This window comes from Trichoplusia ni, chromosome 4 (genome assembly GCF_003590095.1).
Source record: "Trichoplusia ni isolate ovarian cell line Hi5 chromosome 4, tn1, whole genome shotgun sequence".
Taxonomy (NCBI): Eukaryota; Metazoa; Arthropoda; class Insecta; order Lepidoptera; family Noctuidae; genus Trichoplusia; species Trichoplusia ni.
The window spans coordinates 18,594,028-18,618,322 of record NC_039481.1 but is presented as its reverse complement, the minus strand read 5'-3'; the positions used below and the strand labels follow the sequence as shown (position 1 = coordinate 18,618,322).

The 24,295-nt window shown below is 36.1% G+C and overlaps 3 protein-coding genes across 5 annotated transcripts; 1 reads left to right on the top strand and 2 right to left on the bottom strand.

The window, feature by feature from the left end:
• Positions 1–2,070: 2,070 nt before the first annotated feature.
• On the bottom strand, positions 2,071–8,328 carry LOC113493437 (CDK5RAP3-like protein). The gene is made up of 10 exons (XM_026871421.1): positions 8,190–8,328; positions 7,861–8,114; positions 6,988–7,147; positions 6,734–6,886; positions 6,134–6,361; positions 5,456–5,590; positions 4,903–5,058; positions 4,047–4,240; positions 3,248–3,419; positions 2,071–2,941 (listed from the first exon to the last, which is right to left on the bottom strand). The coding sequence occupies exons 1-10, from the start codon at positions 8,193–8,195 to the stop codon at positions 2,870–2,872; spliced, it is 1,530 nt and encodes a 509-aa protein (XP_026727222.1). The 5' UTR covers positions 8,196–8,328; the 3' UTR covers positions 2,071–2,869.
• Positions 8,329–9,340: 1,012 nt separating this feature from the next.
• Positions 9,341–16,442, top strand: LOC113493438 (leucine-rich melanocyte differentiation-associated protein-like). 3 transcript variants are annotated; one of them, XM_026871423.1, is made up of 6 exons: positions 9,341–9,558; positions 11,815–11,931; positions 12,955–13,098; positions 13,497–13,607; positions 14,607–14,756; positions 15,126–16,442. In XM_026871423.1, the coding sequence occupies exons 1-6, from the start codon at positions 9,530–9,532 to the stop codon at positions 15,358–15,360; spliced, it is 786 nt and encodes a 261-aa protein (XP_026727224.1). In that variant the 5' UTR covers positions 9,341–9,529; the 3' UTR covers positions 15,361–16,442. The 3 variants fall into 3 exon arrangements, with proteins under 3 accessions (XP_026727224.1, XP_026727225.1, XP_026727226.1); XM_026871424.1 differs by lacking the exon at positions 9,341–9,558 and adding an exon at positions 11,278–11,302; XM_026871425.1 differs by lacking the exon at positions 9,341–9,558 and adding an exon at positions 11,421–11,441.
• A 22-nt stretch (positions 16,443–16,464) lies between these two features.
• On the bottom strand, positions 16,465–23,936 carry LOC113493439 (peroxidase-like). The gene is made up of 13 exons (XM_026871426.1): positions 23,587–23,936; positions 22,639–22,900; positions 22,178–22,192; positions 21,907–22,106; positions 21,482–21,655; positions 20,571–20,764; positions 19,943–20,144; positions 19,281–19,478; positions 18,764–18,947; positions 18,082–18,309; positions 17,885–17,948; positions 17,321–17,519; positions 16,465–16,941 (listed from the first exon to the last, which is right to left on the bottom strand). Exons 1-13 carry the CDS (start codon positions 23,765–23,767, stop codon positions 16,751–16,753), a joined length of 2,292 nt encoding a protein of 763 aa, XP_026727227.1. The 5' UTR covers positions 23,768–23,936; the 3' UTR covers positions 16,465–16,750.
• Between the last annotated feature and the right edge of the window lie 359 nt (positions 23,937–24,295).

Here is a 24,295-nt window from a genome sequence, read left to right as displayed (position 1 = left end):
CAAAATATACCTAAAATGTTTCTTTCTTCGTTTACAGATGCAGTCAGAACAGAAAATAATCTTATTATTAGTCATAACCTTACTTTTAAATCTTAGTGATGCGGTTCCCGCCAAACCGAAATGCCTTCCGAACACAAAGAGCATGCGCAGAAATGGCGCGAATGACACAAATAAAAACGAGACGCCGGGCTGTGTGATATTCTGGCCGTATTACTACCCCTACCCCTATTATTATTACTATTACCCGTACTACACGTACTATTATTATTATCCATATGTTTATTTTTATGGATAAAATAGACTATTAAAACTTCTTTTTATAATTTTTGTATTTTGCTTTGAACTCACTTTTTTTAATCTACTTTTTTAAACCATGTATGTGTAAGGTAAGTAAGTAATTCAACGCAAAACATGAAATGCTAGAAAAAAAAGGATTACGTCAATTTAACTTTTTTAAAAACGTTCCATCTGATTTTCAATTCATAGAGTCTTACAAAAAGAACTATACATGGGCAATGCAGACCGCAGATCTGTTCTAACTGCCTCTGCCTAGCAAACGTTAACAACATGTAGCTAAGTGTAAATACAACTTAAACGAACGCCTAATGTTCACCGTGTACCAGCCTTCGGTAGCTATGTCACAACACTAATCTTCCCATGTATATTAAGGCAGAAATATGTAGTACTGTCGTTATCAAAACATTTTATTTGAAACTTTATTTACACGAAAAACTACATTAAAAAGGATCCCCGATTTATCCTAAAGAATCCCTGTATGTCTACCTATCCTTGTGTTAGTATGTCCGTCCGTCCGTGACCAGACTCATGAAACGTCATAGCTAGACAGTTAACAATATCATATATAATTTATTTCCGCTATAAAAATAAGTTATCCTGTGTTTAAAAGAGAAGCAAATAACAACACCATCCTATAAACTGAAAGCTGTTTTATGTCATACTAGCTGTTGCCCGCGACTTCGTCCCCGTGGGTAGAAGATATAGGTAAGTTACGATTTATACCTGCCCTGTTTTTTTTTCACATTTTAATTGGAATCTTCGCTCCTATTAGTCGCAGCGTGATGGTTTATAGCCTAAATCGATGAATAGTCTATTCAACACAAAAATAAGTTTTCAATTTGGACTCAGGAGTTCCTGAGATTAGCGCGTTCAAACAAACAAACAAACAATCTCTTCAGCTTTATATATTAGTGTAGAGTATAGATTATTCACACTTCTCTATATTTATGATGATAAAACAATACAAAACCATTTTCTTGTACCATTGTACACCACTGTACACCTCAATGTCATATCAATATTTAAGTAAGTGTTTGTTTAGGGTAATCTCTGTAACGACTGTGCCGATTTTGATGTAATTAGTACCGAATAACCTTCTGTCAAGTGTTTACTGTGTAAACAATGTTAATGAGGTGTTTTTGTTCATGTTCACATGAGGTTAAATAAATCATTAACCTTTGTTACCTAATGTTAGTATGATGGTGCTATTAACTTTTTGCAGTGTCATTTTTAGTGTTAATCTGGAACGTCTTCATTTTATTTAGTCAAGATACATGACCAACTAAGGTCAGACGGCCTCATAAAGTCGGTAGGTACGCGGCGGATGTGAGCCGCTTCTGACCGGTCTTTTTAGGGATGGGGTTGACTTTTTCCCATCGGTGGACTACGGCTTTGATGAAAACCATTGGTCGTACATAAAGAAATCCGCGCATAACTACCTGCAACTCTGTCTGTCTCTCTCTCTCTTAAGGGGAATATAAAGAACAAAATCTTAGAACGACATTTAGCAGTGTCGGTCACGAATACGGCACGAAATAGCCGTGTGGGAAAGACCGCCACTGCGTGCATAGAGTCGCGGGTTCGATGCCCGTGTTGGGCAAGCATCTGTGTGATCCTCGGAGGCTTGTTCTGAATCTAGTCTGTCTTTTTTCATGTGACTTGTGTTTGTAAAAACTTCAGCGATAGAATAATTAAGTGTCATAATGTGAGTCGTTAAAATACTTTTTTAAAGTGAAAATTGTGTTTAAATTAGGCAAAAATAAAACAACGAAACTCGATTATAAAAGATGGCATTATATTAATAATGAATAATTAACAATAAGTTTTATACAATTACTTTACAGTAGTACCCAGAGCACTCGATTGCCAAACACCGTTCAATTGCACACTTACAATATCACAATCGTTTCCAAAGTATCGATTATAATCGATTCGATTGATCGTTTACGATCGATTCACCTTATCCTATAGGGGTGTGGCCTCCTTTAACCAGCCACAGGTCGCCTACAGTAACTTAGCTTCGTCTCAATACTTACTATAGCAGTACCAACAGAATTACAGGGCATAATTAGATTAACAAAGTACCAGTATTTTAGTGACACGTTTTACCAGTGTTTTACTATTTTTCTATTTTATGCTGTTCTTGCATGCCTTAATGATAATGTATATGATGTACTGTATATTTAAAAGAGTAACTGTCCGAGTTGCTTGGCGGCTTTTCTCGGTAGGAATGCTATTTTGGAACCATTCCCTAAGAGTCATTACTGTCACGTTTTAAAAGGGTCTGAAAATCGGCCAACTTGGAGTAAAAACTTTTGATTTTGAATTGGTGTTTGCTTTTAACTATACCTTGGATGTCAGGCTTAGCTAAGTCATGGCAATTTTCTATGGTGTATTTTAGTAGCTTTGTAAAGGCGACGTCAGTGTGTCTTCCTATAGTGAGCACCGAGTATCGGGGCGTAGCAAGTGTAGGCGAGCAATGCCGTTTATAGGAGTCCACGCCCCATTTCCATGCAGAGTTCTTGTGACCTATATTATAGGTGCCGTTTTTGCTTGTCGTACAATTGTAAATTTATAAGAATTTCACGCCTCCTATAATGTTGACGGGTCTGCCTTTGTACTTCTTCGATATGTCGGCCTCAATCTGTGAAAAAGGGATAGGAGTGATAAGTTCGCATATGACTGAAAATGTATCAATGGTTGGTGTACACGCCATTTATGTCACTTTATTTTATTTCTTAAGTATTTTTGTTTCTATTAGCGACCAAGGCCAATGTTCTTCTCGCGTAGTAATAGCTATCCGTTACAAAATCTGATTTGATAAATCCATTTATATTTTCTTAAAACTCAGACCAATACTTTGTTGAAGAAAATTTGTTAATTTCGTTACAGGCAAGTATTAAGTTTTTAGAAACATGTTTTATTTAGCATATACATATGTAGTTGCTACCTGTCCCTGCAGCTCCCTGGTGGTGTGCAGCACCCGCGCCAGTACGGGCCGCGCCTGCGCCGCGCGCGCGCCCGCCGCCGCGCCCGCCTCGCCCGCGCGCGCCGCCAGCCGCGACAGCTTGCCGCACAGCGACAGCTTCTGCTGCAGCTGGCCTGTTAGCACGTCCACGTATCTGGGGGACGAGGAAATCATATAGTAAGGAGTATATTTTTGCAAAGGAGATATAGTTTAAAAAGTTAAAATAGAAGAATTGTACGGATAACTAAGTGTTTAAAGTCACCACGCTAAACCAACTGTGCTGACGTAACGTGGTTTCGTTCCCCGCGTAAGCATTTGTGTGATTCATGAATGTTTGGGTGGCGTTGTGCACGTAATTTGAATGTTTGTGAAAGCCCCGCAATACAAATATTAAATGCGTTACTGACCGAGTCGTTTTTTTTTTAATAAAAAACATAAATTGGTTTTCTGAAAATGATGTGATTCGCTTTAAAATTGAAGACGTAACCACATATATTTGTATCAAAAATTGTGGAAACTGGTGTCATCGTGATATATTGACATTTTATATTTCGAATACTTTTCTGTTTACGTTCGACTGTTAGCATTACGTTAAAATTAACACCTGATTTCGGTTGATGTTTTAATATTTGTAGAATACTTTTAAATTGCGCTCAAACCGACGACGTCGTTGATAGTTTTTTTTTTAACTTTAGAATTATAATAGGATGTCTGACACTTATATTTATCTATACTTATAATAACGTTAAAAATAGTAAGTAAGTGGATAAAAGTTAGTTACCTAGGCGAGTGCTTCACATTGTGCAGATGATTGATCTCTGGCGCGGTGAGCTTGGCGGCGGCGACCTGCACGGCGGCCAGCATGCCCGACAGCGCCGCCGTGCTCTCCGCCGGCAGCTGCTGCAGCAGGCTGAAGCTGTGGCTGTCGCCAGACGTGTTCGTCTCGTACAGGCGCATCTTCAGGAATGACTCCAACTGAGAGACAGGAGGATCGTATGTTATATGCCTGAATGAAGCTGGCAGGCTTTTTAAATTTTATGACGTGGGGATGTATTCGTTAGAATTCTTGTGACTGTATATGTCTGAGAATTCTGACGACACAATCAAAATTTTGAAACCGGCAACATAAAATGACATGAAAAAATGAATGGACAGACATTTTAAATTGACACTCTATTCAAATTATCAAAATCGGTCCAGCCGTTGTTATACCTAAAAATTGTATTGTCATCAGGTTTGAAGCTACACTGAAAATTTCAGCCTGCTATCTTATCGGGAAGTGTCTCAAAATTGAGTTACAAAAATCCTACCGGATCGACAAACAAACAAACAAGAAAGTTAGTGTATAAAAACGTGGTAAAAGTAGAGTAGTCTCACGATATCAATATAAGTATCAAATAATAAAATCGAATGAAAATTATTCGTATCACATTACGTTTGTAATAACAATCATTGATCCACAAATGCTTTTCTGAGTCTGGGTGCTATTGTACATGTGATTTGCATGTTTGTAAAACCCCTGCGACACAAGGATTAAATTCGTTAGTGCGGGAGTCGTTTACAAAAAAAAAAAAAAAGTAATTGTATAATTTATCAGTCGGATCTATTTCTTCATTCAGAAGTTATATGGTGTTTACCTCGACGAGCTGGTCTATGATCTGGTTCCTGGTGTGCGGGTTGTCCATGAGGGTGAGCGCGTCCTTCCCGCGCGCCACGCCGCCGCACACGCCTGCGTCCTCCACCACGATACCAGACTCTTCAAGGGACACCTGCGCCAGGTCCGCCGATATATCCTGGAAAAAGTCCAATGTGTTAGTTACAAGAGTACAGAATTTAAGTAGAGTTGATGCTGGAATATGAAGCAGAGTGGTTGGTAGATTTATCAATTTGCCAATGTTGGTCATAGTAAAAACCATTAAATTTGGTGGTATTATAACAATTAAAGTTCCGGTCATAAACGCCAAAATAAATTTTAATTTAGCTTGCGGATGCAAATAACTTTCTATAAGCACCAAATTATGTATTAATGTAATATTAACATATGGTGAAGTGTTAATTTTTTTTTTAATCTCAAACTAGTACAAGCATTGGCAGACACAAAAATGAAATTAATGATTAACTATTAATAAGTCAATTAAATAATATATGTATATTGCCAAGTTATAAAACTACCGTAAACAATTTACTTACAATATTTTCAGGTGAGGCAACATCGATGTTCCCCCAGTCGATCTCGCCGCCCGCGTCTCCGTCACCAAAGTCTATTTCGGCAGCCGGCGCGTCTATAGCACCGAAGTCTATCTCATTGCTGTCGCCGAAATCTATCTATGGACAATGATACACTTATTAGTATAATTACTTTTTAAAAGCTTATTAGACAAGTGGTTATCGTTTTGAGAAATAGATCGCTTTTTACGCGTTTGCTCTCAGTCTAAGTCTGATGGCAGTCAAAGTCTGTGCTCAAGATTTGAAATAAGGTTGCACTGATACATATTCATGGCGACCATACCTCAAGTTCTAATTTAAACTTAATATTTCTAAAGCAATGGCGGTAAAGAAATATTTAGTTAATCATTAAAAAAATATAATATAATAACTAAACTACCTAGACTAAACATTTGCGACACATGGATTTTTACCCAATACGTCGCACATTTGATTTTTTGAGTTCAGTTTGATTCCTACAGCAAACAATTTTTCACAGGAAAAAAAATAAACATCCACACTGTAGTGATCCAAGCAACCGATGGGACAACTACGTTACCGCGGCGCGTAAGCGAGACCGCACTAGTGCGGCGTCGCGCTCACGCACGCTTGGCAACGACTGTCTCAAAATATATATCTCTTTATACATGATCTCTTTAGTACCTGATCCCCAGCGCCTTGATCCTCGTCATCCAACTCGATATGCACTGGGTCCGGCTCCACGCTCAGCGGTGGCTCACCGTAACTCCACTCGTACACCGTGGTGTTGCCATTATCCACGACATATTGTAAAAGTGGCAACACCTCTGTCGCCTTGTCACCTAGGATGTACTTTGAGAAGGCAGAATATAATTCTATGCCTGGCTGTAAAGGTTTCAGGTTTTTGCCAATCTGTAAAAATATAATTAAATGCATATTTCATTTCATTCAATAACCGACAGAATCCGGCTACGATCACTCTTCAAGAGATAATAAGGCATTTTGGGAATGTACAGAGGAGATGCCACTCTACACGCTGCAGAGCGCTGTCACATCTTCACTACTACCACAGATCTGCAGCATGATGTCAAGTATTCTAGTATTTGACAGAAGTCAGCGAAAGTACATAAGAATTTACTTAGAAAATATCTCAACAGTCAAATAAGTCGAAAATGTATGACAAATTTACACAATCATTGTAGGTCATTTGATTATCCTTCATCCACTAACTTACTTGATTGCCCACAACTAACCAACCGCCCCGTATTCTCTGTTTCACCTCACCTTGTCATAAATTTCAGGTAACTCCTGCAGTCTATCCACAAGCTCTTTCTTAATCCTGTCTCCTTGTATCCCAAGCTGTTTGCACAGCGTCAGGAACTCTGACTTGCTTGACGCCTCATTCTTCAAAAAGTCCAAGTGTTTCTTTTCACACTCCTAAAATTGCACAAAAAAAGGTTATTTATATTTTTGACTAACAATAAGAAAAAGTTTGTCTCTTGTCTGTAGTAATTAATTTAATAAAATAGAATACTGACCGCTTGTGACTGTTCTTCCTTAGCTATCTGCTTTTTTAGACCAGGGATTTCATAATTAATATTCCGGACTAGGATCTGTGCAGCTTCTGCTAAATACAGGTTTTCCTTTTCATAGTTCTTTGTAATATCCTGCCAGTCTTTCATTCTTTGTGATCCATATCTGTAAAAAAGTTTGATGTTATATAACCTTTTTGAAATTATTTGATGGTTTTGTATAAGTTTACACTAAAATAATGTTGTTGAAACACATATTTAACTTCCTAGCCATACTTCGGAATTAAAACCTATACGATTTTGATACCAATGTGAGGCCTATTTACATTAATGAAAATAATAATACTATATAAACAGAAAATAAAACATATTTGGCATGGAAATGAACAGCAACTGATATATTAATTCAAATTCATTTATGTCTAGTAAAAAATTAGAGCTACCTATTAAATTTACTTACTTCAGTTTATTACAATATAGGTTCTATTATATTTATCTACCTTTTAAAGGGGCAAAGGGGTTTCTGGCAAATCAAAAAATACCTCAAGAATAGGTGTTCTATAGCATAAAGGTATTGCATTATGTTATAAAAGTACCTGCAAATAGCTGTATGTTAGAATTAAAAGATTGAATTCTTAGTGAGAAAAATAATTTCGTGTTAAAACACAATCTATAATGAAGGCTTCTTATGAAGTTCTCCAAATCATAATAGACTAATTTAAGCAGCATCATAGACTTAGCCAAAAACAGGATAGACATTTTCAATTCCAGTATGTGCATAAACACGATTTCTCTTTCTATGCCTACGCTAAAGGGATAACAAAACAACAAAACCAAGAAAAATTACATGCTATATGTATTAAGATAATAATACAATACCTTCCAAACAAATTCTTCGTGTCTGCCTCGGTCTCCTTCAAAATGTCAATGATCTTCCGACAGTGGAAGTAGTTGATATAGCTGCCAGCCAACAGGCTCGCTATGTCGTCGTGAGCAGGCATGTCCTGCAGAGCATTGTTTATCTTCTCCCGCACAGGCGGCAGGCTCTTCTGCCATTCTTTATTCACATGACGGCGGCTCACCAACCAATCTTGCAACTTCCCAATGTTGATGTCTATAGGAATATTGCTCTCCTGAAACCAGGTTATGAATTAAATCCTTGGAAGAATTTTGATGAATACATTCATAAGAAGATGAAAGATACTTACGTCCATGTTTTCAAGTTGTTTCCTCTATATTTAACGTGTTTAATAAGTTATCTTTTGATAAATATGTTTTTGCCAACAGCAGCAGCTGTTGTTGTTATGAATGACGTGTCAAACTGTGATCCAACAAACAACGTCAAACGATGACATGAATGTCAGTGATGACGTTAAATATTAATGTTGCCTTGAGTTATTTTCTAAAAGTACCAAATGTTGTGATTCGTATTGGATCGATATTAATGCGAATACAATTTTATTGATACCAGCTTGTATAATATCTTTCGTGAGTTTATTGTATATAAATTATTAAAAATGTAAATATTCGGGTACGATAGCCCAAAAGGCAAGTAAACGGAAGCAAACCGTTAAAATAAATATAATTATCAAATTATTGCCTTAGTTTCCTTACATTCGACTTCACTCAACAATACCGGAGGTTTTTGTTCGTTAAAACGGGTCTATCTCTGAGAGAAGCCTTCTCTTGTTTATAATATACTTGATTGCACGGATACCCGAGTGGTTGAAGTTACCATGCCAAATAACTGAGCGCGTCGTATCGTGGGGTTGATCTCCGCGTAGGACAAGCCGTAGGTATCTCAAAAGACCGGTGGGAACAGTACATTGTTCATTATAAAAATGCATTTCAGCTGTTTGAAGAGTAACAAACACACTTAACCCCTTACCGCATACAACTTCTTTCTCTTTCTTTTACCTAAATATTTATGTGATATCTTTTAATTAAGAAAGAGCGGCAGGCCGTAGGATATGGTCTCAATATAATGCTGATTACGCTCTTGAATGCCTTGACTGATTTACAAATTTATAAAGGACAGGAATTCCCGCAGAATGTATTTGATTACAAAGTAATTAAAACATATGAAACTATTTAAAGTCAGGTTTATTATTACGAAATCTGAAATTAAAATTTGGTGAAGATCGTCATTACCTGACACAATCAAAAGGAATCTGAATAAAACATAAATGTCTGATATTGTGTAACAATTTTGAACTTTATAACATACTATTTTATATGTCTAGAAATCACAAATCAAATGCTAAAGCAATGAGTGACGAAGCGCGATAGCTTATCTTGCAACAAATAAACAATTTTACTTATCTCTACAGAAACTTCCTTCGTTATTTACTTCGCCGAGTTGATAGATAACTGTGCACATGTTAAGACATATCACACGTAATAAATTATATAGTTTTGTGTGTTTAATAATTGTGCCATGAACTAAAATGGTTATCAAATAGTTGTAACGGAAGTTTTAGTTGTTTATAAGTGTTAACTATTACAGCTGTATTGTTGCTTCAAGTGAACTGCCGAATATTACTAAAGGATGGATGATGAACAAACATATATAAATAGGTAAGGATTCAGTATTTACCTTGATAAACCTCATCTTAAGTTATTAATTTCATAGGTAGTAATTTTTCTATCGTATTTAAAAAGTGAAACGAATCCGTTTGACTCCAATGTAATAATAAATTAAGTACCTTAGGTTTGTATTATGGTCACTTATTAGGCTTCTCTACGTTTCCTCATGGAGTAAATTAAAATCTACCAATTTACTACTCCTCCCCGGAACTAAATGTCAAAAATAAAATGACAGCAGGTGAAGGTTGTCAGGAAATGGCGTCGGAAAATATTGTTTTCTACAAAACGAATTTTATCTGCATAAAACACTATATTTGATTATTCTATAAACGAATAAAGATTAATAGATATATTTTCTATGTATCAGGAATCAAAAAACAAATAAAAACCGAAAAAGTATGTATATTCTACTAGTTGGAAGTTTTTAAACCCATCCTGTGAGTTTGATTACAAGAAATATACAAATATTGAAACCAAATATTGAGAACAAGGGCCTATGCTATCTAATTACGTAAACAATTAGATGAAAGACGTTGAGATGTTTATAATAAAACCACATAAACATTGACGTGGCAAAGCATTGAAACAACTAGTGATGTTCCATCACTTTTTGAAACTTTATCGATAATTGGTCTTTTTGTAAGGTATTTAGTATTTGTAAATAAAAATACAATATAATTAAAAAAAGTATATTTATTTACGATGAAACATGTAAAATAAAAGAAAAAATAAATAAATGCAAAAACATGAAGGCATTTTTATTGACAATTTATAATTAAGTTGTTCAGATGTGTACAAAAAACAATAATTCGTCTTTGCTGTTATGGAGAAGGGCGATGAAGTCTTGAGGAGCCTCGTAACTTGGACGCCAAGCTGACATTCTGTAAAACAAAACGGAGAAAATCATACCTTTCGACACACTTATCTATTCGAAACATTTTATTACTATAAGTAATTAAAAAAATATAACAACATACAATCATCACTAACAAATAAAAATAAATACTATATTACTATAATACGAAAACGTAAATTATTATGAGTAGGTAATAAATAAAAATAAAATAATTAATTAAAATTTTTCAAACTCATTACAATATATAATCATAACTATCGATAAAAAATACTATCTATTCAAAACGTAATATTATCATAAGTAATAAAAATAATTAATTAAAATTATATTAAAGCATTACAATTTTCAATCAACACTATCGATTAAAAAAAAAATATCGTACATTTATCGACACACTTCATTCCCTAAGAAAAAAATAAAAAAAAATAAACAAAAAAAAATTCACTCGGATTTAGACTTTATAACTAACGGGATAAAGACGAAAATCGACGGGCTGAACATTTGTCAACAAACCGCCATTTTTATATATTTTTTTTATAAATAACAACAAATTTAAGCTTACTATTATTTTACAAAAAATGGATAAATACATTAATAAATCCCCGTGAAACCTTGCACAAATTACTTAATAGCATATAAATAATGCATTTTACTGTATTTACTAAACAAAATCACAATAAATCACTCGGAATTCCTAAACATTCTAACGGATTTTATCTGGCTTTATCTAATTGTTATAACAATGTATTTCTTACAACTAATTACCTAAATAGCATAATTATAAACAAAATAATCACATTAGTAAGAAAAAACAGCACTAAATTGAATTTCTACACAAACACTGACATATCCAACAGTAGAATAGTATTCGTGCGACGGGTAAGTTATGTTTCGAAAAGTTTTTTTATTATATAAAAGTTCAGAAACCTCTACAAGTTCACAGTGTACTATTTGTAGTCCTCACTTATTAAAAATAGTGTTTAATATAGCAAAAATCTTATGTTTGTGTCGAACTTAAGTATGTTATTGTAAACAAAGTTTTATAGCTCTATTTAAGTGGGAGTTATTTAGTCTAGTCTACTTTTCTTGAATATAAATTACTATCGTACATATTAATGAAGTGTTAAAGCTCTGTTTTATAAATTGAAGTTAAAAATTTTATCTTTAAAATTATCTGCTATTGTTTGGGTTTTTTTTTAAATGTATTAGCTGCGATGATTTAAGAAACTGAGAACAGATTTTGCTATATTAAGAAAAAAAAAATGCAATATGTATGTAAGAAAGTATAAGTTAATATTACCAAGGACACTTATTTTTTTAAACATTAACCACTGAAGTGATGAGATACCAGTTGTTTAGTGTTGTGCTACATGATACACATATTGTTTCAGCTATCCGAGTGTGGTAGCTCCTGATGAAGGAGTGATATCTGTGGATGTATCCCGGGACACGCTAGTGGACTCCATGACAGATATGTCTGAGACACCCATACCACCTGATATTATTGCGTAAGTAACTATATTATGAAAAATAAAAATAATCAGTCCATTGATGGTTGTTGTTTCTCTTCACCATACCTCTTATATTAAGTCAGCCGTTGTACACATTCTCTTTAAGAAGTACTATATAAGTAAGATGGTTGAGACATTGGTAAATGTACATTAAAACAGGACATATAAAACCTCCTTTTATAACTTTTTAAATGACCTGATAGTTAAAGGGCTAAGCAATCTTAGGACAGCCATGCTGTTCAATTTTGTGGTAAATTGATACCTCTAAGTAAAACAGTATTGTTTATATTATAATAAGTGTTGTCTAAGTAATATAAAGTATTTTCATAATAAGAGTTTCAAAGATTTTCCAAATGTGTCAACAGAATTGGACACATAAAAGCAAGGCCTTTAAACAACTTATTGAAAGAAAATATAGATCAAGGTTTTTTTGTAAAAGTTTTTAATTATATTCATTGTTCCAGTTTCCTATCTGTTAATTTATGCTATGTGCTGGCATAATGCCTTACTATCTATTTGCATGCAAAACTGTTTTAAATTTATCTTTAACCTGTTTGTAATTACCATATTGTTATGATGTTATATAATTACACTTTCATATCAGAGTATCAGAGTCATTTCATATCAAGTTTATGCAACAGTTTTAAATATTCTATTAAAAAGGCCATTAAATTTCCACATGCAGAAATCCAGTACCAAGAATATTATTTCTCTTTCAATCAACTTCTAAAATGGTGATATTCTGAACTAGTCTGCAATTTTTAATGTTTATTACCTCAGAGCTTTGGACTGGATGAGCCAATCTTATTGATTCTTTTCCATTAAGCCATGACTGATCTAAATAAAAAATATCAGATACTTATTTTCTGGATTCGTTCTTACCGAACTGGTCACTCGCGGCTCATGACAGAGACAAGTGGAGGAAGAGTGGGGAGGCCTTTGCCCAGCAGTGGGACATTCCAGGCTAGTAATATATATATATATAATATACTTATTTTATAAACTTGATTGTTTCCTTAGGTCTGTTGACAACCCTAATGAAAATGAAGAACAGAATACTAGACTGACGCTGGCTTACGAGAGGCTGTATGAAATACCTAAGACCATTGTGGAGCGGTTCTCGGACCACATCAGATATCTTGATATCAGTCACAATAAAATTACGTAAGTGTATCGAATCAATTTAATTAATGCTGAAAATACAATGCCACAATATATTTATTTTAATGAAGCATAATAAATATGTATAACTATTGATTTTACCAGCGTCTCTGCTCGTTTTAATGGAAGGGAAAAATAGTCGATGATTAAGTACTATGTCTTTTCTTGCGAATCTTTTAGGCATAATAATCGTGAAATTAAATATCAAAATTGCATACAGATATAAAAATAAAACCTCAAACAGGAATCGCCAATCATCGACTCGACATCTTATCGACTTGCATATACAAACCAAACAATCGCTACTTCGGTCTCCAACAAGTCTTTAGAAGTCACGACATAGTTAACCAATGTGTGACATTTTTAGTAACTCCCTCTATTAAATAATTCGTGTCTTTCAGAAATTTGGACGCGCTGGTATTCTTCAGGAATCTAACATCCCTCATAGCAGATGACAACCCCATCACAGAAAACTGCTGCCTACCACCTTTGCCTAAACTGCAACTCTTGTGGTAAGCCATTTGGTATTTCATATCTCCTCTGGGCTCTTACGCATTCTGTATATTATATGTCATTTTTGTAATTTATTTAAGCCACTAAATACATTTAAGGCTCCTAACAAATATATTTTATTCAATATGCATCAACTGACATAATATTCTAATTGATTTTAGTACATAGATTAGCTTATATTAGTTAAATAGAAAACTATGTTTTCTTGCCAAATGAAATTAGACTTTATCGACCATGCGGTAAAGTTCAAAATAAATCAATACGGTGGGTATTGATTTATTATAAAGGTTTATATTGTTTTCACTATCTTGTCCCTATGCTATCTTTGATAGAGCAGTTCATGATTATATTTTAGATTAATAAATGCACGTGTTTAAACCAGTCTACTTTTCGTGACTTCTGCGTGATAGACACTCCTACAAACATGCTCAATTGTCACCTCCGAAATAAATGGCAGAAGTCTTACTATAAGTCACATTATCGTCTACGGCTGCATTTCCACCAGAGATGTGCGAGGATGCGTAGCGAGGGATGTGCTTGTAAAGAACTAATAGAATCACTTCATTTACCTCGCACAGCTTTGGTGGAAAAGGCTCGGCAGACATCACAAAGAAGTATTTGACAATAGTGAGACTACTAGTTGTTCCCTTTTTCCAGAATTAGCCATAATAAAGCTTACGTCAAAATCACGGAAAGCGTTTCACTAGTAACGTAACTTAACCTCGTCGGGCCCGCCTCAAGTATGATACATCATCATCATCATCATCTCAGCCTATCGCCGTCCACTGCTAACGTAGGCCTCCCCCAAAGAGCGCCAACCATCCCGGTCTCGGGCAGCCCGCGTCCATCCGCTGCCAGCCACCTTCTTCAAATCATCGGTCCATCGTGCCGCAGGGCGTCCTACGCTACGTTTGCCTAAACGTGGTCTCCACTCCAACACGTGTCTGCTCATACATGACTTAGATTAATGTAACGTAGAACTTTTCTCTACTTTCCAGGTTGAATCGCTGCAAGATCTCGTCTCTATACCCATGGGTGGGTAAACTGAAGGAGTCCTGTCCGAATCTGCAGTTCCTCTCTCTGATGGGCAACCCTGCAGCACCCAGCTACTTCAATGGAGGAACTTTCTATGAATACCTACAGTACAGGTAATGTCGGGTCCCGTTTATCGAATGAGTATGAATAATCGTGCCAGTTGATATTATGAAAATAGATATATGTAACTAGTCAACTTTTCTTCGCTTTAAAATATTATTTCATAATTATACATATAACTTTATTTCTCGATTATTTTTCACAAACAGTGAATTTAGCCATAGAGTTAGTCTAGTCTCTAGTTTAGATGGAAGGAATGGACTCTTGTTTTGTAATGAGGCACCAATGACGAGTAAAAAATATGAATAGGCGATATTAATAATATATACCGCATATTAATAATAAGCTGTGATAAGTAATCTTACTCCCTTGCAATAAGGTCTACCAACTGACCAGCTAAATCCCCCAATATCTCCTTTCAGGCTCTTCGTAATCTCCCAGTTTCCGTCCCTCAACCATTTGGACGACCGCAAAGTGACAGATGACCAACGCACAGAGTCCCTTCGGCTATACAAGAGACCCTTCTTCGAGAGGATTGTGAAGCCAGCGGGGCTCTCACAACTCGTCAACTCTTCTATAACTTGGAACACCTTCCAGAACAAGATATCTTCGTTCTTGGGTAAGGATAAGTCACAGAATCGAAACCTTCTTATTTAAGGGCCTAGTTTGCTCAAGTTATGCTGATATAGATGGTGTGAGAAATATCGTTCAAAATCATTCAATTTATTCAGCATAGACTTCTTGAACGTCAAATAAAAGATAGCGCTCATCAGACTTTTCAACACAAAGAGCTCTTTTTTTATATTTTTAACAATTAAGCCTCAAGGATTTGAATTTTTACGCGGGGGTTTTCACAAATTTTCAAGTCACATGCACAAAGACCCACCCACATTCAGGACATGCATTTAAGGATCACACAAATGCTTATCTAACGCGCTTAATGGGTTTGGCGTGGTGACCTCAACCATTCGCCTATCCTAGCAGTGTAGAAGAAACGGCTTTTTGTACATTTTACTAGTTCCGATACATTGCCGCTGAAGATGTATCAATTCTGAAGCCAGAGTTACATGGCTCGGTAATACACTGAAATTCAAACGATATTTCTCTCATCGTGAAGTAGCTTGTAATTATGAATGCATAGGTTGGACTTTATATATTTTATTTTAGTATTTAGGTTGGTTCCAAAAGTACATATGTATTGAAATAGTAATTATATGTACCTCCTTGTTTTAGCCGCTAGATATTCGGTGTTAATATATAGCTTGGCCAAGAATTAGGCTGTCAAGTTTTCTACAAGCATAGATTGTTTCTTTATTTTAAGAAATTATACGACTTTATAAGCTATACCACAACCAAGGTTGTTGATAATAATCTTGCCAGTTAATAACAATGTTTTTAGGTATATTATACTAAAATCGTATAGCTGTTGACCTCTTAGCTTTCATTGTTATTAAGCCTTTAAAAGTTAATTGGTTAGATACATTGTATTTTTCTTTTCGATATTTTTTACTTTGTTGGGATACGTCAAACAATGATTATAAAAGTAAAGCATGAACTGAATCGGTCACCAGTAACTTATGATGTGCATTTTCAAATGGTTTGTGCCTTTTGTTATCCAAGTGGAATTTAATATTGTGATAATTACTTAGATCAAACAATGGTCCAATTGTTGTATCTATTTATTTATAAGATTTTATATACATGACATATTGTTATATTATACATTCCTTACTGTACAAATTATCAATAAATATTTACACAAACATTACTTTTGATTCTATTTTTTTGAACGACTCCTATATTTAAGAATTTAATTCTTGTGACGCCAGGGGGCGTAAGCATACAAGTCACACACATAATACACCTAGACTCAGAATAAGCATTAGAAGCAGAATAGCATGGTGATTTTACTACTTATAAATGCAGCATCTTATTCCTATTTTCTAGATATAATTATAACACAAGCACTTAAAGTAAGAAAAACATGTGTAAAATTTCTAATATGTCACTCAAACAAAAGAATGAGTGATTGTCAAATATCATTCGTTCAATCAAAGATGGTGGGTTTCTTCCAAGCGGTGAGGTCCACATAGGGTATAGCGTTGTGGTCGTCGCAGCTGTACTTAGGATTGTACGCGGACTCAACTTCGAAAGCCTTGCGTTGTATGTAGTGAACACCGTCCGTGTTGTCACAGATCAGACGCGCCATGGACGATTTCTTTATTTCTCTTAGTTGATCTGTGGATAACAATTTTAGTGTTATATTGCCATAACTTTAAATAATTTAGCTTGAAATACTAGTACAGAAAACACAAGAGGTATCCCAGGCTGGTAAGCTCAGAAAAAAACGATAAATATGAAAAGACGAATTTGATAAAGATCAACTTTGAGTTGATTTTTCCGCCACGAAGCTCAAGATTACGTTGGATTTCTCTTTTGAACAAAACTTCAGAAAGTTTTAGAAAAATATGCGTAAATGAATCACTTTAAATAATAATTTCCGAATGAAATCTATTAAAACATGGTTATAGAACTCTACGAACGTAGTGTTACAGAAAATGCTACAGCGTGGCATCTTTCAAACCTCCTCTGGCACTCGGAGATGTGCTAAACTCACCAGGTGTAAACGAATGCGGCATCTCCCCGTTATCATAGAAGTACCGGTCCCCTATCCTCGTCCTGTAGAACTGTTCTGCCACGATGCACTGGAAGGTGTGTCCCAGTATGGAGCCAGGCACGTCGCGCTCGAGAGCGCCGCCCACGAATAGGTCGATGTCGTCCACGCACTCGTACAGGTATTGTAAGGCGTTTATACGCTAGAAGAGTCAGGAAATTAGAAATAGGCCAATTATGGCACTATACAGTACATATCTGTTGTAAGGTCAGCAAAAAATGATCATAAACACTTTACAAGGAAAATAAATTGATAACTAGCTGACCCGGAAATCGTTTTGCCGTCTAAATAGTTGATGGTTCAAAAATCTACGTTTATCTTCTTTCCTTGCTGAATATACCACCAACATGAGTAACAGTTGTGAAGGCAAAATGGCGCACTACCGTCTCTCTTCTAAAAATGCAACGGCTTTATTTTAAGAGGCCTTCGGCAGGTCCCAAAGGTATCCACAATAAAAAAAATAGGAAGGTGTTTTTTACTTAATAGCTTAATTAGAAAACAACTTACATCTTGGGAAATCTCATTGGCTAAATCCTGGAACGTTCTTGCCCTATGAAGGCCGCATATCTCCCTGAAATTCGACCAGATTTGAAAGGAAGTGTTAGGTGAAAAAAATGTTTATTGTGAAATACGAACATAATATCTCGAACATAATAATACCTACATTACCTACCATATTTTGTTTTGATACTTGAGAACCTTACCTATAGTCATTATACGACGCGATCCCATGATCCCGGCCTCTCTGAATATCCATAGCTATGAGATCCATGCCCCATTTGTTCCGGGACTTGAACAGCAAGTTAGTGATCTCCCCGGAACAGAAGGGGTCGGACTCTCCCGCGTTCTGCGCTACTGTACCCCGGACTACATCGTCGAAGGAATCTGGTGTCAGTTCTAGAAGAGACGGGTTGAAGTAGTAGTCGCTTAACCTGGAAAATAGACATATGATGTGTAAAGTTTTAAGTTGTGTTCCGGAAACTTTGCTACATAACTTTCATAATGTGTTTCGGGCCCAGCAGAAACCTAACCTTATTTATTTTCTTGTTTACGAGTGTTATGATAGACTACATTTTTATGTCGCTTTGTTTGCAGACCATTCCAACCATACGCCCCATGTGTTTATTAATTAAGTGTGAATACGTCATCTAATTTTTTCTAAACTTTGCTCTAAAATAACCATTCTACACGCCCATTCAGAATCCTCCATAAAATTATCTAGCCACTTAATAAACGTCACAAACAGGTGAAACTTAGGAATCTTGTCTAAATGTAAGTTTAACTTACGCTGACACTTCAGCGCATGATTAAGAACTCCGATTTTGACTAAAACTAGTCGGGCCTATAAACACACGTGCGTTTTTTCAATTACCTATCATGTCTTACCTATACAAATAAGCAGCACCATAGTTGCTGGGACACATCATGATGTTGTCACTGATGACAGTGTGTAGGAACCTGAAGGCGGCGGCTCCGAAACTGTTGATGACGCCAGGGTTGACGTCATCGCGGTAGTCGTGCGTGTACAGACTGGTCGGGGATATGCGGTAGCTGCGGAGGTATTGCTCGCCTGGAGTGGATAGACTTGGTTGAAGTTGTAGGGAATTTTATTTGTACATAGAGAGCCGTTGTATCGTTGGCCATAAAGTATATCCTGAATTGAGTTTATAAACAGTTTTCTTCAAAGGAGGGTTATGTTTAATAGTAAGAGTAATGTTTTACATCGTATGTCTATTTAGTCGGCAATTCCCACCCTTTTTGACAAATGAGGTGTAGTTGAATTCGAAAGAATTAAATATCTTCGAAGTAACGCGTCCAATTGCTTTTGGTATCAAGTAAAAGCTGGGCAAAGACCATGTCAAAAGTCTATTTAGGCGACTTTCCATTTCTGTGAAAACCTCACCAAAGTTAGTAGGCAGCCACTCTTGATAGGTGATATGCTGTATCTCGGCGCCCACGATCCGCCTCGCCTCCTGGTACAGGCGCTCGTCGCTCCACAGCGGGTTCAGGTCGCTCAGTACATCTGCGACCCTGTTGTGTTCCCTCAGTAGCAGAGTGTGAAGCATGGCTAGTGTTGGGGTCTGGTTGATTCTTATGTCACCTGTAATATTGACGTGACAAATGACTTGCTAATGTCCTAGTTCTTGTTGACCTAGGTTATATCTACAAGCATTAATGACGATGGAATAAAAAATATGGAATAAATAAAAAATTTGCACGGGATCAGACAGAGAGATGTAGAATAGATATGAAGAATAAGGAGGTCTTTGTCTTGTAATAAATTAGTAAAGGCTGATAAAAATATAACGACTGTGCGCCACAACGTACCGCCACACAAAAGACACATTATGTAAGTAAACTGCGGTGGTGCAAGGGACACCGCTCCACGCCGTATATACTGTTACGCTTTCACAAATATAGCATCGGTACGTTAAGGGATGGCGTTAAAGCCTATGAAGATACATCAGTAGAAAAAATACCTTTAAATTAATTGTCGTCTCTATCACACTTTTTTTCATCGTTTTCATCATTTCCCACATTTGAATGTTCTTAGAAACAACTTACCAGCGAGATAGCAAGGTTCCGATGAGTTCCTCAAGTCACAGGTCGCGGTCTTATCACTGGCAGTTGGTAGGAACCCCCTGAGGCAATTTTTCCTCGACTCCTGCTTCAGTCTGCCACCGATAAAGGTGCGAAGCTTGGAAGCCAACTTCTTATCAGACCCGTAAATTGGTGAGCCGTCCATGTAACTTGATACTGTGTTCATCTTAAAACAATATTGGGTAGTTTTTTATTGAAATATTTATCTTGAAATTAAAATTTGATGAAAAGTGTAAGCATTGACACTTTTTACCTGGAAGATCTTTTTAACACACTCGCTTTACAAACAAATGTGTAATGAAATAGGTCATTGTTTGGGAGTGCAATAAGTATATGTCCTTGTTTTTCTATATTTCTATTCATAATATGCACGAGATACAAGTTCGATCATTTAGCTGGCAAGTACCAATAAGTTTTTTTTTAATGTGAACACAGACTACCAGACTCAGGGCAAGCATTATTGGGTCACAAAAACTCGTTCAACGCGAGGATTCAACTCGTGACATGTCATGCACATTTGGTTTGAAGTGTTGAACTCAACCTCGGCTATCAGTGCATCGAAAGGGTCACTTTACGAGACCATGAAATTTACCTGTTCAGCGTACCCCAAACTACAGTCATCCTTTGGCGTGGTGACACTGCGTACGAAGTTCAAGCACTTGACGCTGTGGTAGCGGTAGAAGGGATCGTCGTCTGGCACGCATATGGGTATGCACTTTTCATTCTGCCACTCTTGAGGGAGCACATCTTTGCCATCACTTAGACAGCACTGGATACCGCCTTTGTCTGACGTAGTAAGATATAAGGAAATAAGAAAAATTGCTTAGTAATACGAATGATGATAAACTTTTTTAATTTGCTCCAGGAAGTTTTAATACTTGACACGAAAAAACTCCTCGTGACGTTATTTCTTAGTTCATATTTTTCTGTGCCGAAATATTGTCACAAGCCGGAGACTCCTTAACTTTAAAGCAGTTCATTTTAAGGATTTGTTAGAAAAAAAAACACTTGTCAAATAGTTTGTTGTTAACTACATCATCTGCTTTTAAAGATGCCTAATTCTTGGAATTGTTACTAATCAAGGTCAAAGTTATTAGGTAATTCACAGTAATTTAACAGTCTAGATTTTAATTGAAAAAACCGCCAATCGAATGTTTAAAATTAGGTATTGCAGGTTAAAATTAAATACTGCAAATCATTGTGCTGTAATTTATATCTTACCTATAAATCTAATAGCAATCTTTGAAATCAACTACAACTTAGCAAATATAGTCAAGGTATTTAACACAAAGAAAATCTGATTAGACCGCGCCGTCAGACAGACTTATAAAAATATTGGTTACGTACTTGTTATTTTATTTTGTAAACAAAAAATTAAGCGGGTACAGTAAATAAAATCTTGTGTGACGTCACTTACCAGTATGTTTTTCACTAGAAAGTTTTGCCCTCACTATCATACATTTTCTCATATTATGAGTAATTGTCGTTATATCGTCATATTACCTGTAGCTTCCATGGCCTGGAACATGAGGTCATGAGTGATGAACTGTCCCCACTGCATGTTCATGTTGTTGAGCACTCTGCTAAGTATCGGCTGGTCTGAGAATAGCCGAGTGGAGAGGACGCGAGGGTTCGGCAGCTGACGACCACTGCGGGCCACTGGCATTGCGTATATACCTGGGAATCATCAAGCTTTTGGAGTGACACTAGCCGTTTTGACATTCTAAAAGATTTTAAAGAAAAAGCAAATCTCAATATCTCGAGCATTTATTTGTCCTTTGCAGATCAGTAATCATTGGCGTGGTGATCTATAAGATATAGGTACTCGGTTATCCTTGCATTCAAACTTACAAATATGAAGTGTAGTTCAGCTGGTAAGTAGTCACCGATGCCGTAACCTACCATGTAATAGTCTCCACTCCACTTACCATCAGCATACCGCGGCGTAGCGATCCTTGTGAAAGGCGCTCCCCTTCTGCCCCATTCAGGATGCTCCTCATTGTTACAAGTGCCATCTATACTCCGATACTTGTTGTCACAGCAGCTGATCCTTATAGGCTGACACGAGGAGTCCTGCAGACGTATGCCCTGGTGCTCCAGGAACGATAGGAACGTGTTGGGAGTTGAGCTGATGAAATGGATGTATTTAAATCACAGATTAAGACATATAGGGTTAAATTCTCTTTGTCTAGTCATTACTTCGAGTCTAGAGAAGTCTTTGGCTTCATGGTACCTTGGTCAATTGAACAATTATGCCTTGATTAAGCACTAAGTCAGGAAGATCAATGCATAAATCTAACCTAAATGGAAGGGAAGAGATTTGTGCTACTTAGGCCGAAATTGTTAATAATATAGTGAGTAGGACGTAACTGCATTTTTATTAGGTAGATACTGACAGGTGTAACGTACCACCGTACAGTAAAAAAGCCATCGCTTCGCTACTTTGTAAATTCCACTTATCCAGGAACAAGACCGCATTTTATGCACACGTAACAAAAATAACAACCTATATCTAGGTCATAAAAATGAAGTCACATAATGACAAATCAAGGTCAGTTAGCTCATCTTGATAGGTAAGCATGAGTTCATTTATAGTTCGTGGATTACCATTGATATTGCGCTTATTAGTGTTATCAAAGAATGTGAATTACCCAGAAAATGTTTTCATCTGCAACAGCTTGGTGGCAGCGAGAATCTCGTTTGAAGTCTCAGCTGCTTTCTTCATATCTGAAGGAAGTTCTCCGGAGAAGAAATGCATGATGCCTGGTGGGTAGTGTTCTAAATTGATGCCATTGGTGACTAGCTCGTTGCCTCTTCGTCTCGCTGCTCGAGAAAGTTCGCGTCCCCTTCGGACACAGTCGGCTACGTCGTTGGATGAGATTGGAACGTCCGTGTCATCTTCATATGAATCTAATAAGTCTGCTGTTTGGGGAGGAGAAGGGAATTTAAACAGGAATGTGAAATTTAAGCCGTCTAATTGGTGTTCTAAGCTTTTCTATAGTTGTGGGAGTAAAACGGCGTACTCCACGGCGTAGAGCGACGTCACCCTTCCACAATTATAATTCTTTTCCGCATAAAAAAAAAACTTTTTTTCCTCAATAACCTTTCAGCTTGGTGCCCGACCCCATATGAAGTGCTTGAAATGTCAAGAAAGGCACATTCCAATCCAATAACTAGGTCCGTCCAAATATAAAAAAAATAATCGATTGTTATCTCTACCTACTCCTACTCGTAATCACCAAAAAACAATCTTTTTTGTGGATTGAAGGTATTTGATCATGTAACTATGGTTACCAAAAATACACGACACAAAAATGTAATATCTTATCTGTCTTTGATAAGTATAATAGATTGTTAATGGCGTTTGGGTAGGTGTGTTTGCACATTAACTATGTATACGTTTATATTTTTTTGTGTACAATACGGTGTAAGTAAGGCTATTTGATTAAGCCTAAAATATAATTAATTATTTATCGATTCAATATCTGCATTCACAGAAATGGGTTATACTTAAATACATATACATATAATACATATTTTTATCTTAAAATGTACTTGTAGTAAGACGAGATAGTCATATACCAATGAAAAAAAAATAAGTTCCTTACCGAGAGTATGAGGTTTAAATAAATCTTCTAAAAGCGACTTCGTACATGAGATTATTGGAGATACATCGAATAAGTCCTCTAGATCCCATCCACACAAACAGCATCCACTGACGTTTAGCAATAAACACAAAAACACGGACACACGCAAAACACACTGATGGACACGTAATATTGTAATCATTGTCAAATTCCCGCTGTTTTTTACGTCACGAAATATAAAGAACAAAACAGGCTATTTTTTTTAATCGATAAATTAAAATTACATAATTCAAGCCATTTTAAAATTCGAACACAGACGCAAAATCTTTCATTAGATTATTTTGGTTTTGGCACCTTAATTTTTTTATTTATTTTTTTATAAATTCTGTGTCTTTTAGGTTACAAGTTGTGTGAGATGATAAGTTGTTTCTAACGAAAATTAGAACGTGAACTAAACTGATTTTTGTGTCAAAAATAAAATTAAAATTAACATCTAATCATGTCACGTTCGTTGCGTTAATTAAAACAATTGGAAGGATAAAGCATGAATTTGTATATAGCGTTGTTTTCGTAATATTTGTAATTTCTTATTCAACAGGTGATTCATTTAGTTACCTAATTATTTGTACAAGTAAATGTTCTAATAGTTAATAACGATAGTAGGTAAATGCTTAGTCATTGATGAGGCAACTTGCAACAAATTACGTTCTACTGCTCGATTTTTATAATC

Coding starts and splice junctions, on each gene's coding strand:
- LOC113493437 (XM_026871421.1), bottom strand. Junction 5,591..6,133: donor ATCAAGGCGCTGGGGATCAG/GTACTAAAGAGA, acceptor CATTGTCCATAG/ATAGATTTCGGCGACAGCAA. Junction 3,420..4,046: donor AATGTGAAGCACTCGCCTAG/GTAACTAACTTT, acceptor CTCGTCCCCCAG/ATACGTGGACGTGCTAACAG.
- LOC113493438 (XM_026871423.1), top strand. CDS start 9,530: ATGGATGATGAACAAACATATATAAATAG. Junction 11,932..12,954: donor ATACCACCTGATATTATTGC/GTAAGTAACTAT, acceptor TTGTTTCCTTAG/GTCTGTTGACAACCCTAATG. Junction 14,757..15,125: donor TATGAATACCTACAGTACAG/GTAATGTCGGGT, acceptor ATCTCCTTTCAG/GCTCTTCGTAATCTCCCAGT.
- LOC113493439 (XM_026871426.1), bottom strand. CDS start 23,767: ATGATTACAATATTACGTGTCCATCAGTGTGTTTTGCGTGTGTCCGTG. Junction 20,765..21,481: donor CCAGGCCATGGAAGCTACAG/GTAATATGACGA, acceptor TTACTACGTCAG/ACAAAGGCGGTATCCAGTGC. Junction 20,145..20,570: donor GTTTGGGGTACGCTGAACAG/GTAAATTTCATG, acceptor TATTGTTTTAAG/ATGAACACAGTATCAAGTTA.